This window comes from Mastomys coucha, unplaced genomic scaffold (assembly GCF_008632895.1).
Source record: "Mastomys coucha isolate ucsf_1 unplaced genomic scaffold, UCSF_Mcou_1 pScaffold23, whole genome shotgun sequence".
In the NCBI taxonomy this organism is placed as follows: Eukaryota; Metazoa; Chordata; class Mammalia; order Rodentia; family Muridae; genus Mastomys; species Mastomys coucha.
The window spans coordinates 39,907,147-39,924,954 of record NW_022196906.1 but is presented as its reverse complement, the minus strand read 5'-3'; the positions used below and the strand labels follow the sequence as shown (position 1 = coordinate 39,924,954).

General features: G+C 52.9%; 1 protein-coding gene across 7 annotated transcripts; it reads left to right on the top strand.

Moving 5' to 3' along the window:
• Positions 1–16,907, top strand: Sidt2 (SID1 transmembrane family member 2). Of its 7 annotated transcripts, none has more exons than XM_031344089.1 (28): positions 1–512; positions 2,022–2,143; positions 2,360–2,524; positions 2,611–2,656; positions 3,162–3,263; positions 3,372–3,455; positions 4,852–4,951; positions 5,143–5,208; positions 6,814–6,907; positions 7,229–7,281; positions 7,421–7,507; positions 8,132–8,203; positions 8,367–8,438; positions 8,615–8,677; positions 9,432–9,550; positions 9,865–9,938; positions 10,028–10,094; positions 10,565–10,638; positions 10,768–10,891; positions 11,380–11,497; positions 11,890–12,026; positions 12,267–12,375; positions 12,563–12,639; positions 12,811–12,857; positions 13,099–13,204; positions 13,675–13,785; positions 15,307–15,420; positions 15,511–16,907. In XM_031344089.1, the coding sequence occupies exons 1-28, from the start codon at positions 330–332 to the stop codon at positions 15,571–15,573; spliced, it is 2,649 nt and encodes an 882-aa protein (XP_031199949.1). In that variant the 5' UTR covers positions 1–329; the 3' UTR covers positions 15,574–16,907. The 7 variants fall into 7 exon arrangements, with proteins under 7 accessions (XP_031199949.1, XP_031199951.1, XP_031199954.1 ...); XM_031344091.1 differs by lacking the exon at positions 7,421–7,507 and adding an exon at positions 7,594–7,605 and having other exon boundaries at positions 2–512; XM_031344090.1 differs by lacking the exon at positions 8,615–8,677 and having other exon boundaries at positions 3–512.
• Positions 16,908–17,808: the final 901 nt, after the last annotated feature.

Sequence of the window (17,808 nt, the reverse complement as noted above, 5' to 3'; positions counted from 1 at the left end):
CTGGTAGCTTCGAGTTCGGCGCCGCGTCCGCCGCCCTTAAAGGGCCCGCGTCCAGGAAGCCTTAGGGCCAGGGCCACCGCCGCCTCGGCTCTCCGGGCGCGAGCGGACGCCGGGTCTCCAGCCGGGCTGGGTCGGGCTGGGGTTGCGGGTCGCGGTGCCGCCCACGCGAGCCCGGGTCCGCGCGAGGCCCAGGAGCGGCTCCAGGGAGGGGACGCGTCCTATCTCAGGCCGGGGTTAAAGTTCTGGTCCCGGTGAGATGCTGGAAGCTGCTGCGGCAGCCGCAACGCGCCCGGTCGCCGTCCCGTCGCCAGCCCCCGCCGTCCCGGGCCATGATCGCCTGGCGTCTGCCCTTGTGCGTGCTCCTGGTGGCCGCCGTCGAGAGCCACCTGGGAGCTCTGGGGCCCAAGAACGTCTCGCAAAAAGACGCAGAGTTTGAGCGCACCTACGCGGACGACGTCAACAGCGAGCTGGTCAACATCTACACCTTCAACCATACCGTAACCCGCAACCGGGTGAGCGCGGGACCCCACCACGGGCGGCCGAGAGGGTGGGCGCCCGGCCTGGACTTAATCCTGCCCCTGCCCTCTCCGCCAGCCTTTGAGCCTCCTCCCCTTGCCAAGACCTGGTTTCCACCAGCATTCCCTGCAGCTCTAGCCGGGCAGCTTGGGGAGTTCCGGCCACCAGCTGTGATCAGGACCGGTCTGGTCTGCTCCGTGACCTGGCTCTCAATCTGGCAGCTCTGTGAGGTCGGGGGGTGAGGAGAAAATAGGCTTCCAGCATTGCGTGCTCAGACAAATCCAGATGGAGCCAACTTAGAACTGAAAAAGCTCTGTCCCAGGGAGGTGAAGGGGACAGACCTCCTTGCCTCAAAAAGCCAGCTGGCCTTGTAAGTTGAAGGTGACAAGATAAGGCCCTTGAAAGCTGAGTGGCAAGAGAAAAGGGAGTTTGTTTCTAAGACAGAACTATCTCCGACTGACTTCTTACTCATTTCTCCCCAGTAGTGAAAGTAGAAGGCAGAGCACAGCCTGGGAGATTCTTGCTGCCAGGCTGTGTGGCCTCCTGCCTAGCTCTCTTGCTCTTTCTCCAAGGCTAGATCTGGATTGACTAGGGAGCACTGGAGTTGAGGAGGAGGCACCTGAGGCTTTCTTTGGGAGGGAGAGGAGTTTGGTTTCTGACAGGCCAAGATCGATCTACCATCACGATCCATTTTCTTGAAGTTTGATCTCCCTTTTTCAGTCCCATATCCAGGATCATCCCTGAAGTGGCACCTCTCCCTTAGGAGAACGTTACCCCTAGGTTTGGTTTCAGCGGCCTAGTAACTAGTTGTCCGCAGTTGTGGTTTCTTCACTTTTAAAGTCCCACTGTCCGGGGGTAGCTTTGTAGACAGCACAGAGTGGATTTTGTTGTTGTTGTTGTTGTTGTTGTTTTTAAGAGGGTGTGGATTGAGGTCCAGATGTAAAGTCACTTCACAGCTTGGCCCATGATCAGAATTAGAGAGACAACTTGTATTTCGACACAGTTTCTTTACACCCCTCCCTGCAGGGCTGTGGCCTCCAGAGTAGCAGTGGAACCGGAGCGTCTTGCTGGTTTCCTAGTTCACAAGGAAGAAAATTGAGGGCACTCAGTGTCAGTGTGTCCACAGGAACGTGTGTAGACACGTGTATATATCCATGTGTGTGCATATGGGCTATCCCGGAACCTTCTAAGATCTCTGCCACATATCCTTGCTGTCGCCTGGGATCTGCAGTTCTACATACCCATGTCTTCTAAGAGTGAGCTCTTCAAGCCTCAGAACTGACAGTGTCAGTCCCTTCTAGAATTGGCGTATTCCCTCACAAGGAGAAGCATAGACAGTGTCCTGGCTGGCTAGGATGGACAGCACAGGGCAGAGCTCAGCATGCCGTCTGTAGAGTTGTCCTGGCTGGCTAGGATGGACAGCACAGGGCAGAGCTCAGTCTGTAGAGTCATGTGTTTGAGGAGCAGTGGGCTGAGTTTGAAAGGGGATGCTTCTTTTTCTGCAGACCGAGGGCGTGCGAGTGTCTGTGAATGTCCTGAACAAGCAGAAAGGGGCGCCTTTGCTGTTCGTGGTCCGCCAGAAAGAGGCTGTTGTGTCCTTCCAGGTGCCCCTGATCCTGCGAGGGCTGTGAGTAGGACCTGGGGATGTAGGGAGGGGCAGCCTTGCCAAGTGTTCAGGGGTCCTCACCCCAGGAACCTTTTTGTTTCTTCTCCCTGAGCCAGGGTACCCTCCCTGAGGCAGGAGGGTAACTCTGTCAGCCCAGGGAACGGGAGGTATGGGGATCTGATGGGAGGAACTCAGGCCAGCTGGGACTAGTCCCACCCTCTCTGTCTTGGACCGTAGATACCAGCGTAAGTACCTCTACCAAAAAGTTGAACGAACTCTGTGTCAGCCCCCCACCAAGAATGAGTCTGAGATCCAATTTTTCTATGTGGACGTGTCTACCCTGTCACCAGTCAATACCACTTACCAGCTCCGAGTCAACCGTGTGGACAATTTTGTGCTCAGGTATTCAGGGGAAGAGGGAAGGGACCGTAGAGCCCTGACCTTCTTCCCAAGTGCTGAAAGTGATTGTGGGGCTCTCTTCCCTGTAGGACTGGGGAGCTGTTTACCTTCAATACCACTGCAGCCCAGCCCCAGGTAAAATCCCATAGCCAAATGGTCTCGCATGCCTTTGATCCCAGCACCTGGGAGTCAATGGCAGGTGGATTTCTGAGTTCAAAGCCAGCTTAGTCTACAGAGTGAGTTCTAAGCCAGCCAGGGCTGCACAGAGAAACCTTGTCTTAAGATAGCAACAACAACAAAAAGGGAATTCGGGGAGATTTGAGCATGAGAGCAGGAGTAGGTATGGGATTACTATACCGGCAATTCAGTCTGTCTCTGGGGTGGGACCCTTGGAGGTCCTGTGTGGATAGACAGACAGGGGCAGTGCAGTGACAGGCTCTGCTGGAGGTCTTTCCCAACTCTGCCTCTCAGGCTCTGTCCTGTGTGCCCAGCTGACATGCAGGATATCAGTGCTCAGGGACATGCAGGACTGGGCTGGTCATGGTCAAGGCTCCCTAAGTAGCTTCGTTGTCTGAGCCAAGAAGATTCTTAACCCTCCCCTCCTGAGACGGCACTCTCCCTGCCCTTCTTATGTTCTCAGTACTTCAAATACGAGTTTCCTGATGGTGTGGACTCTGTCATTGTCAAGGTGACCTCCAAGAAGGCCTTCCCCTGCTCGGTCATCTCCATCCAAGATGTCCTGGTAAGCGGTCTGTCATTTTTATCCTCCACCAGAAAGTCGTTGGGACATTAGACAAGGGGACAGGGCCCAGTTCCCCATCCATCTGCCTCTTCCTTCCTCTCTCCGTAGTGCCCTGTCTATGATTTGGACAACAACGTAGCCTTCATTGGCATGTACCAGACTATGACTAAGAAGGCAGCCATCACTGTGCAGGTAGGAAATGCATACGCCCTTCCGAGGGATGGATGGGGCTGGCTGTTGAAGTAGATGCCTTTCCACACCCTATCCTTGTCTCTCCCCATTGCTGCCTTACAAGGGGGCTTCTTAAACGTTCTCACTGTGACCCTTTCATGCCTGAAAAACTCTTCTCCACTGAGCCATCTCACTGGCTCTTAATTTTTGTTTGTTTGGTTGGTTTTTAAATCAGCAAGGGATTTTACTCAGACATAACATGGAGGTACAGGCCAGATATGCTGCAAGAGAGCAGCAGAGATTTGCTCACAAACATTTTTGTTTTATAATTATCAGTGTTGAGGGTGCCACTTTCTTTGCATCAGCATACGGTACCACGTGGCAGAAACACATTCAGGGCCACTTTAGAAATTGTTGACATCTCTCTTCGGCAACACAGATACTGAAGTCAGAGTGGTATAGACCATTAGCATGGCCCCCGTGCAGAGAGGGCGTGCAAATTCGTGAGGCGTTTTATATTTTTAAGAAAGAAATTGTTAAAAATCTTGTTGTAATCCCAAATCAAACTCATTGAGTCCTTTAGCAACTCAGAACAATTATTTAAACCAAACATCCCTACCTAACACCATCCAGGAAGACCCAAGGTGCATTGATCTTTATCCTCACACGCTTGAGATAGGAGAATAGGAAAACACCAAAAGTCTTTTTTTCCATTACTGAGTGTTTGTGTGGGAGCAGGGGTGTGCAGTAAATACACTGCATTGAAGTGTGTATAGTTGCTCTAGCATCCAAGCTGAGTTTCAGACAGTGTTCTTTGGCTTCGTGTGCTTAATACCGTATGTGGGAACGTATGGTACAAAGAGCACATATGTGTTCAGAATCAGGACTGAGGTGACATCACCTGATAACAACATGGCTGAGTGCTTTTAGAAGCGCCTTGGATGCAGTGTGCATTTGATTTTGAATGATCTTCCGTTATCATACATTCAGAAACCTTTTACTGTTCCTTGATCTTTCACCACCCCCACATCTTGCTCCTGTGTTCTCTGATGTATGTGAGTGGAGCCATCTCTGGCTGATGCCCAGGACAAGCTGTGTGGACTGCATACTTGCTCATTGTTCACCAGACTGTAGCGTGGGATGGGTTTGGGCCCTAACCCTAACTTCTCAAGGCCCCTTTTGACAAAGACAATGGCAGCTCCTCTCCCGTGGGTGCAGCTCAGAGATAGAGCACCTATGTATTAGACCGTCAGCATCACAGAAGTGTGAGGCAGGGCATCTATGCAAGGATTGGGTAAAACTATATCTAGAAAGAGGCTTGTAGCTCCTGGTCCATAGTTCATATTCAGAAAAAGACGGCAACAGTGATGTTCATCAGCGTCTTCATCCTCATCTTCTTCTCCTCCTCCTCCTGCAGCGGAAAGACTTCCCCAGCAACAGCTTTTATGTTGTGGTAGTGGTAAAGACTGAGGACCAGGCCTGCGGAGGGTCCTTGCCCTTCTACCCATTTGTGGAAGGTATGTTTCCTGTACTGGTTTGGGATGGGTCAGGCTCAGTGGCTTCCCAGGAGATAGAAGGGACCATGTGGCAGTTGGTAGATCCATTGGGACACGAGTCTGGAACCCTAGACTCTCCAAGGCCTGGTTCTGTCAGCCCTAGCTCAACTCCCAGCAGTGACTTCTTTTCCACTTTGACATGTTACTTCCAGATGAACCAGTGGATCAAGGGCACCGTCAGAAAACCCTGTCAGTGCTGGTCTCTCAGGCTGTCACGTGTAAGTGTGGGTACCCGAGTATGATGGGAAACGCTCCCTGAGGTGTCCTCTCAGTCCCAAGAAAGCAGCTGTTTTCAGAATGGGAGGGGTGTCGAGGAGCTGGGACACTGGAAAGCAGGCTTCTATCCAGAGAGGTTCAGAAGGTGGATCCCTGGGTAATACGGGACAGGGTCCATGGCCACACCCTACCTCTTAGCAGAGGAATCTCTGTCCCCTGTCTCTGTGACAGAAATAGTAAAAGCTACCCCATTGAATACATTAGGTTGTGAGGCTTAGTCCAGAGTTAGAGTATTGGGCCCCTTGTCAGTGTTGAGCAATGTCTATTGAATTTTTCAGTGGAGTCCTTTCTAAACTGTGGACTCTTTTTTTTTTTTTGAAAGTTTATTGATTTTCTTTTAAAGAATTATTTTATGTATATGAGTACACTGTAGCTATCTTCAGACACACCAGAAGAGGGCATCAGATCTCATTACAGATGGTTGTGAGCCACCATGTGGTGGCTGGGAATTGAACTCAGGACCTCTGGAAGAGCAGTCAGTGTTTTTAACCACTGAGCCATCTCTCCAGCTCCAACTGTGGACTCTTAAGATGAGAATAAGGAGCTGGGCATGGTGACACACCCTCTTTAATCCCAGCATTGAGAGACAAGAAGATCAGTAGCCCAGGCTCACCCTTCATTAAATCATGAGGTCAAAGCCAGTTTGAACAAGAGACCTTGTCTCAAAAAAACAAAATAAGTAACAATAAAAAGCAACAAGGGCTGGAGAAATGGCTTAGCTGTTAAGAACACTGGGTAATTTTCCAGAGGATCCAAGTATTATTTCACAACATGCAGGTGGCAGCCCACAAGTCACCTGTAACTCTGGTTCCAAGGGATCTGATCCTTTGCCTTCCACAGGCACCTGTGGATGGTACACACATACATGCAGGCAGAGTACTCACACATTAAAAATAAATGCATCTTGCCGGGCAGTGGTGGCACACACCATTAATCCCAGCACTTGGGAGGCAGAGGCAGGCCGTCTGAGTTCGAAGCCAGCCTGGTCTACAGAGTGAGTTCCAGAACAGCCAGGGCTACCCAGAGAAACCCTGTCTCGAAAAACCAAAAAAAAAAAAAAAAAAAATGCATCTTAAACATGCAATTATAAACCCAACACACACTAAGTCAATTAATTAATTAAAAACAAAAGAGCCAGGTTAGTAATTGTGCTAGAAAGGGGACTCAGTACTTACTGAGCCCTGGTGTATGCTAGCAGTATAGCTCTTAGGAAGGAGGGGTCCAGGAGGGCTGTGTAGGTATATAGAGCTGAGATGAGCAAAGGCCAGGTTACTGTGTGGCTGTCAAGGGCACCATTTCTGAGCTGTAGTTTGAAGCTTAGGTCTACATGGAGTTGACTACAAGTAGGAGAAAAGGCCTCAGGGAACACCATGAGCAGGTAGGCTCATGCCAGAGCCTGGTGTGTTGAGCCATAGCCAGATGTTCATACTGGCTGGGCATCACCTTCAGAAGAGGAGGTAGATCTCAGAGGTCCCTGGGCATCCAGAGGTGGTGTGGGGAGGGCTGCTGTATTCTCGCCACATTCACCTTGCTCCCCCTCCCTGTAGCTGAGGCTTACGTTGGTGGGATGCTCTTTTGCCTGGGCATATTCCTGTCCTTCTACTTGCTGACTGTGCTGCTGGCCTGTTGGGAGAACTGGAGGTGAGGCGGAACTGCTGGGCTGTTCCCTGCTCTTGGGCTGAGGGCATGGGAGGGAGAGTGGGATCCCAGCTGGCCCAGGGCGATCTTGTTCTTGTCTCATGGTACTATAAGGCAGGATCTTGTTGGGATCTGTGATCCATGAACCATTTCTTTGTAAAACAGGCTCATGCCATTGCTCCTTCCCAAGCAGGGAACACCCCGTTCATTACTCTTGGTGTGGGAGAAACCCAGGATCAGGATGGGTAGAAAGGATAGAAGGAAGGTTAGCCTGGCCTAGGGTGAGTCCTCATCCTGCCTCAGTTGTCCTCTGAATTCCTGCAGGCAAAGAAAGAAGACTTTGCTGGTGACCATAGACCGAGCCTGCCCTGAAAGTGGTATCTCCGGGGGACAGGGGTTGGCTGGATCTGTTGTGGGGAGATGGGAGCAGGAATGGGAAGGGGAATGGTCAGAGGAGGGCGGGTTGGTGGCTTCTTTATGTTCAGCCCAGGAGTAACATTTCACAACTGGAACCAGGCTGGGGCCTTGGCTCACTCCTCCATAGACACCAGGAAACTGCCCTGTGCCCGTACTTGTGTCTCAGGCAGTGCGGCTCAGCCTCAGGTGGTTAACTTCCAATTCTCTCTCTCTCTCTCTCTCTCTTCCATCACTTCTCTCTGCCCTCCCTCCTGCTTGGACCTCTCTCTCAGCTTCTCTCCTTGGTAAGCTCCAGGTGCTGTGGGCAGAGGAGCTGCTGTCTAGGGGAGGAGTATGAAGCACAAGCACTTCCTAGGGAGGGAGGGACCTGGCACAGATACCATCTTCTTTGATGGCTTAGATATGTTATTTCCTTGACCATCCTCTCTCCGTTTTTTTGTTTTTGTTTTGTTTTGTTTTTTTAGTTAAATTTTTAGACAAGATCTCGTTCATAGCCCAGGGTAGCCTGAAAAACTGAGTATCTAGCCCAGGCTGGCCTAAATGTATAGCAGTCTAACCGTCTTAGCCAGGCGAGAGTGCTAGGGTTACAAGCATGAGCCACTATGTCTGGTTGTCCCCTCTTCTAGGAGGACACAGAGTGGCACACTTACTTGGAGTGACATAATTGTAAGGGTTCGGTGGGTTTTGGGGTCTGTGTTTTCGCTTCCTGCTGGCATGGGCCCCCCGGCTGTCTTTCCCAGGTTCTCTTTTCCCCCTTTCCCTGGCTGTAGGCCTCCTTTCTCCCTTTGCTCACAGGCCTTCTCATTGCAGGTCACGCTCGGGTCTTGGCTGATTCGTTTCCTGGCAGTGCCCCTTACGAGGGTTACAACTATGGCTCCTTTGGTACGTTCCAGTCAGGACTGTGTTTGCCCATCCCCAGGCACAGCTCCCTCTGCCGCCACAGCTGATGGCTGTGTGTAGCTGCTCTGAAGTCTTTAGGAGCAGATCTAGACTCTCTTGTCCTGAGGTTGCTCCTTCCTGCCTCACCACCCATTCCTGCCTGCAGAGAATGGTTCCGGATCCACTGACGGGTTGGTTGAAAGCACGGGTTCAGGGGACCTCTCCTACAGTTACCAGGGTGAGTGGGCCAGGCAGGCAGTATGTGCTCAGGCCTGCTGTTGACTAGGTGGAATTTCCTGGTGGGCGGTTGCCTCTCTGCCATTTGCTGGAACCAGGGAAGGGCTGCTCTTCTGCCCTTTCTTCCTCTCTGCTCCATGGCCTCGGTTCCCCTGTAACTTTCCCTTTCCTTTCAAGGGCACGACCAGTTCAAGCGGCGCCTTCCCTCTGGCCAGATGCGGCAGCTGTGCATTGCCATGGGTAGATGTGGGGAGGGGGTAGGGCTACCCTGCCAATCAATTCCTGCCAGGATGGTCGTCAGTCCATGGAACTGGCCACTTCTGGGACCAGAAAGATGCTTAGTGCATGGCTTTCCTAGCAAGTGCCATCTGTACCAGCCTGTGGCGTTCTGAGAAACCTAGCCACTGGCCACCATCAGTGTTCCACTTCAATGTCCTCTTGTCAGTATCCTCCCTCCCTGGTTTGCTGGCCAAGGGGTCCTGGGTCTGAGTGTCACCTAGTCTCTAGGTGCTTTGGCCCAGTGAGGTGACAGGAGGAGGCTTCTGGAGGTAGGGGATGGGTGGGTTTTTTTCCTCAAGCCCTTGCCTGCATACTAGGGCTTTAGCTCAGGGGTGGCCATGGCATGTCTTCTCAGAACCCAACAGGACTGAGCACCTCTAATCTGCATGATTGGCCAAGTTCAATCCTGTTAGTGTATGTGGGGTTCACTAAGTGTCCTCACCTGGAAGGCCTAGCTCAGGGATCAGAGCCAGGAGTGGAGCAGGGCTGGAGTCACTCCGGCTCCGTGGTCCTGGCCGAGCTTCCCACCACTTCCTGCTGAGTTAGGAGTACGTATCCTGCCAGCACCTGAGCCACCTGCCCTACTGCTCTGAGCTCTGGCCCACAATTTGCCTCTTCCACATTGTTGAATAATTTTGACATTGCTTCTGATGGGTGGGGGCAGACCCAGTGTTCGGTCCTGCTGGCCCAAGCCCCTTTCCTTTGTCACTCCTAGACCGCTCCTTTGATGCAGTAGGTCCTCGGCCACGACTGGACTCCATGAGCTCTGTGGAAGAGGACGACTACGACACACTGACTGACATTGACTCAGACAAAAACGTCATTCGAACCAAGGTGTGACATAGATAGAGCCTGGCCCTGCCCTGCCCAGTTGGATCTGGAGGAAGGGAACTCTGTGTGCAGCTTGCAGCGAGTCACTGTGCTGTGTTTGGAAGGCAGAGGGAAAAGAGCTGAGCTGGGACAGGCAGGATAGGCCCCAGGCGAAGCTGGCCTGGGGAGATCTGGACTAATTGAGCAGATGCTGTTGGCACACTTAACCTCAGAAGTGTGGAGTCTCAGAACCCTGCCCACTGAGTTCTGGCTGGTCTGCCTAACCTGGGGATCAGGGGTTCAGCAGTTCAGCGAGGCTCACTCCTGCTTCCCCTCAGCAATACCTCTGTGTGGCTGATCTGGCACGAAAGGACAAACGCGTTTTGAGGAAAAAGTATCAGATTTACTTCTGGTGAGTGGGCTGCACAGATGGGCACTCCTGTTACTGTGTAGGGCAGCTCCTCAGGTCCTGCCAACCTTAGCTCGGCCCTTCCCCCTCAGGAACATAGCCACCATTGCTGTCTTCTACGCGCTTCCTGTGGTGCAGCTGGTGATCACCTACCAAACGGTGAGAGGGTGAGGGATGGCTCTCCTTGGTCTGTCACTCTGCCTTCGTCTGCAGAGCCACCACAGGCAGGGACTGTGCAGTGAGCATAGGTCGTAGGTTGTGGGAGCAGCTTTCAAATCCCAACTCTGGTTTAGTTGTGAGGTCCTGGGCTTCTCAGCTCCAGTTTATTCATCTACAGATTGGGGCTTCGTGAAGCCGGGTGGGGCCTGTCACAGGACTATATAAGTGTGACTTCCCTCCCCTTACTGTGAGGCGAGGACTTCTGGAGTTTTCAGCCACTGTATATATAAAGAGGGCGATGGCATCCAACCACCTTAGCAGGATAAGGAATACCAGCCTGGGTACTGTGTACACACTTCAGCCATGCTGGTACTGCTCTTGTTTTGACAGTTGGGCCCAGGGTATGTGGCATGGGCTCCCTGCTGAGTCAGGCATGTTAATAGCTACACTCCGCCCCCATACACACACAGGTGGTGAATGTCACAGGGAACCAGGACATCTGCTACTACAACTTCCTCTGTGCCCACCCGCTGGGCAACCTCAGGTGGGGATTGTGCTGGAGGCCCAGGGGTGGGTAGAGTAGGCAGGGTGGGGCTTCATGAAGCCTGCTGGGCAGAAGAAAGGAAGAGCAAGAGGGCCCTAGTCTGTGCTAAGCCTGTCTTGTCCCTTCTAGCGCCTTCAACAACATCCTTAGCAACCTGGGCTACATCCTGCTGGGGCTGCTCTTCCTGCTCATCATCCTGCAGCGAGAGATCAATCACAACCGGGCCCTGCTGCGAAATGACCTCTATGCTCTGGTAAGCTAGCCACTGCTCACCATGGCCTCCATCTGGCAGACTGACCTCGCCCAGTCCAACTCTGCTCCATCTAGCCCCACACTGCCCTGCCCTGCCCTGCCCTGCCTAGCCCTGCCCTGCCCTGCCCTGCCCAGGTCTGCTTTGCCTAGGTCTGCCCTGCCCTGCCCACTCTGCTTCGCCCTGCCCTGATGGGACCTGCCCTGCCCACATCTCTCTTGCCCTCCTCTGCTTTTCACTCTCCCTATCTACATTTGCCCGTCCCTGTGTACCCCATCCCTGTTCAGCTGTTTTATCCTGTCCTACCTTGTTCTGCCCTGCCCAGAACAAGCGCTTGTTTTACCCTCTCTGCCCAGCATTGTACAACCCACCCTGCTACTCACTCACCACACAGCATAGTCCTTTTCTTCCTCCATGTCCCTTGGGTCTCCTCTCAGGTCCTACTCTTCCCACCTCACCTATACTTCTCTTCCTTCTCTTTCCCTCCACAGGAGTGTGGGATCCCCAAACACTTTGGTCTGTTTTATGCCATGGGCACAGCGCTGATGATGGAGGGGCTACTTAGTGCCTGTTACCACGTCTGCCCCAACTATACCAACTTCCAGTTTGGTGAGTGCTGCCTCTTGTCTGGCTGAGTCTGCTGTCCCAGGTCACCGGCTGTTAGGAGGCTCTGAGGCTGGCTTCCGAGAGCAGCTCCCATAGAAGATGGTTATCTGCTGCCTCCTTTCCAGTCATCCCTACAGAAACTCTGAGAAACTCAGAAAATGCGCTCTAACTTCAGGGTGTTTGTACATGAGACCCTCAAACTAAGTTGTCCTTAACCTTAGGGAGCAATAGACTAGCTAGCAAGTGGTAGAATTCAGAGGCAGGTAAGGGTCTGGAGCTGAAGAACTGACCCTTCAGCTTGCTCATGGCATTCCAGAGCTCTTGATTGTCTGGGCTGGTGTTTCTGTGTGGGGTCCCTGTGGTGTCTGTGCAGCTCACAGCCGCTTCCTACCCAGATACCTCGTTCATGTACATGATTGCTGGCCTCTGCATGCTGAAGCTCTACCAGAAGCGGCACCCAGATATCAACGCCAGTGCCTACAGCGCATATGCCTGCTTGGCCATTGTCATCTTCTTCTCCGTCCTGGGCGTGGTGAGGGCCCGGTCTACTCTGCACACCTCATAGGAAGGGTACCCTCCCACCCACCCCCCCCAATGTGTACACTCATCCTGTCTTCCACTGCAAGAGAGATCCTGCTGCTTCCCCAAGGGGCCATCCTGGGCCCCTCTGTAATCAAAGCCTAACCCAACAGCTTGTGCTAGTAGGAGTGCAGACATAGGACACGGGAGCAGCCGCCCTCTGCGCCCCTCACTCCTGTGGGTTTCCCCACAGGTTTTTGGCAAAGGGAACACAGCCTTCTGGATTGTCTTCTCAGTCATCCATATCATTTCCACCCTCCTCCTCAGCACTCAGCTCTATTACATGGGCCGCTGGAAGCTGGGTGAGAACATGCCCAGAGCAGGGTGGATGAGGCGTGGGGGACACACAAGGGACCTTTGATATCTCTTTGATTTGACTGGGCTGGACAAATCCCTGGGTGGGAAGTTCAGAGTGCTCCTTGGTGTTGCTGAGCTGTGCCCTCTAAAGTCTCAGCCATGCCTTGTCAGCACCACACCTTCTCATTGCAGACTCCGGAATCTTCCGCCGCATCCTCCATGTGCTCTACACAGACTGCATCCGGCAGTGCAGTGGGCCCCTTTACACGGTACCTGCTCAGTTCCCCAACTCCTTCCTCCTTTGTCTCCCCTCCTCCCTGTGGGATCAAGGTGTGTCAGAGAACCCAGGGTGGGGTGGGTACTGGCTGACATGAGCCTTCTACCTCTTCCCTCCCCATCTCTCTCTCCCTCTCAGTCCCCGTGTCTCTGCTTCCCTCCAGGACCGCATGGTGCTTCTGGTCATGGGCAACATTATCAACTGGTCGCTGTGAGTGTGGCCATTGGCTGTGGAGTTAGCTGGGGACAGACATAGTCAGCCAGTGACTGACTTAAGGGCTGTGGACAGTTTTGAAGCATTGAACATAAGGAATTGGGGCTAAAGAGAACCCTGTGCTTCTAGAACCTTCTGTGAGCCTCTGAACATAGTCCAAAACAATGATGAAGCATGGTGGGGGTGCGGGCAGAGGTGAGGCCCTCCCTCCTCCCCCAGAACCCACTCCCTCTTTCAGGGCTGCATACGGACTCATCATGCGCCCCAATGACTTTGCCTCCTACTTGCTGGCAATTGGTATCTGCAACCTGCTGCTTTATTTTGCCTTCTACATCATTATGAAGGTGAATGAGAAAGGGTGGAACAGCTGCTCTGCTTTCTGGGGACAGAGCAGGGCACTGGAAGAAAGAAAGCTTTTCTGTCCATATGTCTATGCCAGTGAGGTCTGGGTGACTGGGTGGCTTGAGTCTCTTGTAAATACTCCTGGGGGCTGCTTGCTAGGCTTGTGCTCTGCCACCAAGCCACACCCCTAGCCTGGGTTCACTGAACCTGTGATAGGCCAGGCCTTTGAGGACTGGTGCCTCCCAGTGGCTCTCCAGGTTGTACAATGTGAGGGAGCTCCCAGCCAGTGCTTGCTTTTGTTGGCTCGGGGATGTGGGTGCATAGTTCAAAGTGGGCATCAGGGAAAAGACACAAGGCTGCCAGCATGAGACTTGGTTGAGCTCTATGATTGAGCCTGTAAATCTGGGAGGGGCCCAGGTAAGAAACTGAAGGTGGGCAGTGGCCTAGGCTGACGGCTGCAGACCTTCCCTAGCTCCGGAGTGGCGAGAGGATCAAGCTCATCCCCCTGCTCTGCATCATCTGCACCTCCGTGGTCTGGGGCTTCGCGCTCTTCTTCTTCTTCCAGGGACTCAGCACGTGGCAGGTGAGCAGTTGCCTGTAGCAAGCTAACTCATGGCAAGCTCTCTCCCTCGGGCTGGGCCTTCCCTAGTAACTTGTCATTAAAGCTTCCTGGAGGCTTTGTCATTAAAACCTTCCATGCCAGCGTGAAAGTCTGGACCTGTTACTTTAAAGGCAGCTGAGTTTCAGAGAGGCCCAGGGCCTTCCCCCAGCATACAGCTAGTGTGTGGCAGCTGTGGTTTGAAGCTGGACACATCAGTTTCTTTACTGCCTCAAAGGACACCTGATGTGCATCAAACTATAAATCCCCGTTAGAACTGAAAGTGTCTGCTGGGCATTGTGGTGCATGTCTTTAGTCTCAGCAGGTAGGAGGCAGAGGCAGGCAGGTTAGCCTGAGTTTGAGGCTAACCTCCTCTACAGAATGAGTTCCAGAATAGCCAGATGCTATACACAGAAACCATGTCTTGAAAAGCCAAAATAATAACAAAAATAGAATTGAAGCCGGGCAGTGGTGGCACACGTCTTTAATCCCAGCACTTGGGAGGCAGAGGCAGGCAGATTTCTGGTTCGAGGCCAGCCTGGTATACAGAGTGAGTTCCAGGACAGCTAGGGCTACACAGAGAAACCCTGTCTCGGGAAAAAAATGAATTGAATATAACATGGCCTCTGCTTATGTGGCTTTGGACTCACAGTCTAGTTCAAAAGAGACCCTACTAGCTCATGTCTGGTTTTTGTTCTGTTTTAAGGCCAGGGATCAAAACTGCCCTTGTACTTGGTAAGCACATACTCGGCCACCGAGCTACATCCCCCACACCTAGTTCATGTTTGAAATGAAAAACAATGAAGTCAAGGTAGTGTAGTGTGCAGAAGAGAAGATGGTGAGGGAAGCCTCTAAGTCAGGAGGCCTGGGAGAGCTGCTTGGAGGAGGCAGGCTTTGCTTGTGGCCAGAAAGTCTCATGGATAGAGCTACATAGCACTAGTAGTGTCACCTGAGCATTGTCACCCTGTCACACAGGACAGAATGACCAAGGCAGCATTGATGTATGAGAACACACTGATTTGGGACCTTGGCAAAGACCTAGCACTATATGGGGTCAGATGTGTCTTGGTCTGTGGTGGCCTCAGCACAGGATGTACCAGACATTGGGTCAGAGAATGTTGTGGGCAGAGCAAGGAGGATCAGGAACATCACAACCATGACCTGGGGTAGTTGTGGGGGAAAACCTACTCTGAGATAGTTTGAAAGCAAGGCCAAGTCCCAGGCAGGCAGTGAGTTGGGGCTTCTGGGCTTCCTGGCTTTCTGAGTGGAAGCTGTAATGACAGCCTCCTGCCCACAGCTCTAAAGGGAAGATGGGCCTGAAGGAAGGAGGAAGGAGCGGATTCAGGGTATTTGAGCAAAGCCTTTGTTAGCTGTGAGTGAGCATGAGCCAGAGCAAGATGCTCTCCTGCCAGGGACAATGGGGTGCCATGGAGTGGGTTGGAGGTGGATGTGGAGCTGGTCCCTGCAGAGCAGACACAGTAGGCTGCTGGCTCTGTCCCCTGCCAGAAAACCCCTGCAGAGTCCAGGGAGCACAACCGCGACTGCATCCTCCTCGACTTCTTTGATGACCACGACATCTGGCACTTCCTGTCCTCCATTGCCATGTTTGGGTCCTTCCTGGTATGTGGGATGTACCCGGCCTGAGGGCAGAGGGGATGGTAGAGCAGACAGCCCCTCCTTCCCAGTGTCTGACCCTCCATCTACCCTTAGGTTTTGCTGACATTGGATGACGACTTGGACACCGTACAGCGGGACAAGATCTATGTCTTCTAGCAGCATCTGTGGTCCAGGCTTCACCTCACGGGCCCAGCGCCTCTGCATCACCTGCCAGTTGCCACAAGAGCACCAAGGGTGTGAGTCCCAGCTCTGCTGCCCAGCATTGGATGTCGTGGCAAGACAGCGAGATTCCAGCCAGGGCCTGACTCAGGACAGTTACTGGTGGCACTGAGCCTTGCATTTGCCTCTGCTGCGGAGGAGGCCTGCTCCGCATTCCCCAGACACTGGCCAAATTGCTGCTTTCTTCTCAGTGTTGGGTCCTCCCCAGGACCCTCGTCTGTCCATCTGTCTTGTGTATCCACTGGCTCTCCATTTGTTCCTTTGGAGAGGAAGGCGGGAAGGCAATGTCCTGTCCCATTTCACGCCTTGCATTCTGCCCATCCCTTCCCTCCTCTTAGCCTCAACCCTTCTTCCCATGCTCTGCTCCAGGACCATAGTCTGGTGCCTGATTCTCTGTCCAGCACCAGGACCTAAGTTCTCCCTGGGTCTGTAGCAGGCTGCTATCACTGCCCACTCTGGCCTGCCAGGACGGATGCAGGCAGGAGACTTTGGGAGCTGGCCAGCTGGTGCCAGGCTTTCGGTGCTAAGGCCTCCAAGGGGCCTAGGTACGACCCTCCTCCCTGACCTGTGCTTGGAGCTGGCTCTTCAACAGTGAGGGCCAGCTCAGGTTGAGTCTTTTGATCTGGGGACTGAATTCAGAAGTCACCTCATCCCACCAGCCACTAGAATGATGCCAGCACCAGGGTTGGTGGGAAGTGGCAACTCACTGTCCCCTTCCGTACCCTCAGTCCTGCCAAGCCCCAGATGGGGGCCTCTCAGTGCCATTGACACTGCCCAAGAATGTCCAGAGGCCATGGAATGGTGCCAAGCACACAGCCCCTTTTGCCTCTTTCATGGGAGCAGGAGTCCCAGTGCCTGTCTTAGAAAGGGAGGGACATGCCAGGTCCCTGTGTGTCCTTGGCCCTGTCTCACCAAAGGACTCAGGGCTGGTTTCTGAGTTTCCGTCCAGTATTTAGCCAAGTTCTGTGTTAGTCACATAGGCCTAAGAGCCTTGGTGTTTACAGAGTCACCCAGCTCTGGCCCCTGGCCATTCTGGTCCTTGGTTACCCTTCACTCCACCAGGTCCATTCCAGATGCTAAGAGTGGGCCCCAGGAATGTTTTGTTCTCTCCACCATGTTTTTATAGCTCTTGGGCTGGGAGAAGAGGCAGGTCTGGGTCTTTGTTTCTGAGCTTTGTTCTGTGTTCCTCCACGCTATGGTTGCAATTCTGTTTTCTATGAACGAGTGCATTCAATAAAGACAACCAGACCTGGGATCTGGGGTTTCACTCATGTGTTGGGGAGATACAGGAGTCTCCGTGTCCCATTTATTCTGGCCTTTCCTTCTGGTTTCTGTGCATGGCTACATTGGGAACTGATGTTCCTTGATCCCACTAGAGTTTTCCTCAAAATCCTCAGGCCACCCACCCTTTAATCCTGTAAACATGACCCTTGCTACAAGCATCACTGACAGGATACTAGAAGTGTGTCTGTACCTTCCCCTGGTGACATCACCCTCTAGCAGGCACACAGCACCTACCTGTGCCAACCATGTACGTAAAGGTCAGCATCCTTCCCAACCAGCGAGGCAGATGGATAGCCAAGCCGTGCCCATGATGCACCTGAAGTGGGCAGAGCGCTTGTTTTAAAGGCTGTTCAGGAATGGGTGGCGAGCAGGATCTAGGAGGAGGGAGTTTTTATTTAGATTATGAAAAGGACAGGATTTGGGGATCCTGTCTAGTGAATTCAGGACATAATCAGTGGCTGGGAGTTGCCTCGAAGGCAGGTGTCATCTCTAAGGGAGCGCCAGCTTATTATAACCCTTCCTTCAGATGCCAGGAGGAGGTGCTGGAGCTCTATGCATCACTAGCTTAAACCAGCCAGGCTGGCTGTAGTAGGTGGAGCTTCGGAGGCTGCACCTCTCTGGCCTGCAGTCAGACTGACCCTGTCTGAGGGTCCCCTTCTTTCCCCTACTTTTTTTTCCCTCTCCTGTTTCCTGAAGTTCCCAGAATTGGGGGCAGGGCTCAGAGACATCACTAAAACCATACCTTTTAAAAAGTTACATTCAGTGAGTGTGTGAGACATAGCACACGTGTGCAGGTCAGAGAGCTGGTTCTGTCTCCACTATATGTGTTCTGAGTATTGAGCTCAGACCATCAGGTTTGACAGCAGCTGTCTTTAACCCCCTGAGCTC

Excerpts from the sequence above, each read along its gene's own strand:
- Sidt2 (XM_031344089.1), top strand. The coding sequence starts at position 330 with ATGATCGCCTGGCGTCTGCCCTTGTGCGTGCTCCTGGTGGCCGCCGTC. Across the intron at positions 5,209-6,813 it reads GGTCTCTCAGGCTGTCACGT|CTGAGGCTTACGTTGGTGGG; the intron begins GTAAGTGTGGGT and ends CCCTCCCTGTAG. Across the intron at positions 12,640-12,810 it reads GCAGTGGGCCCCTTTACACG|GACCGCATGGTGCTTCTGGT; the intron begins GTACCTGCTCAG and ends GCTTCCCTCCAG.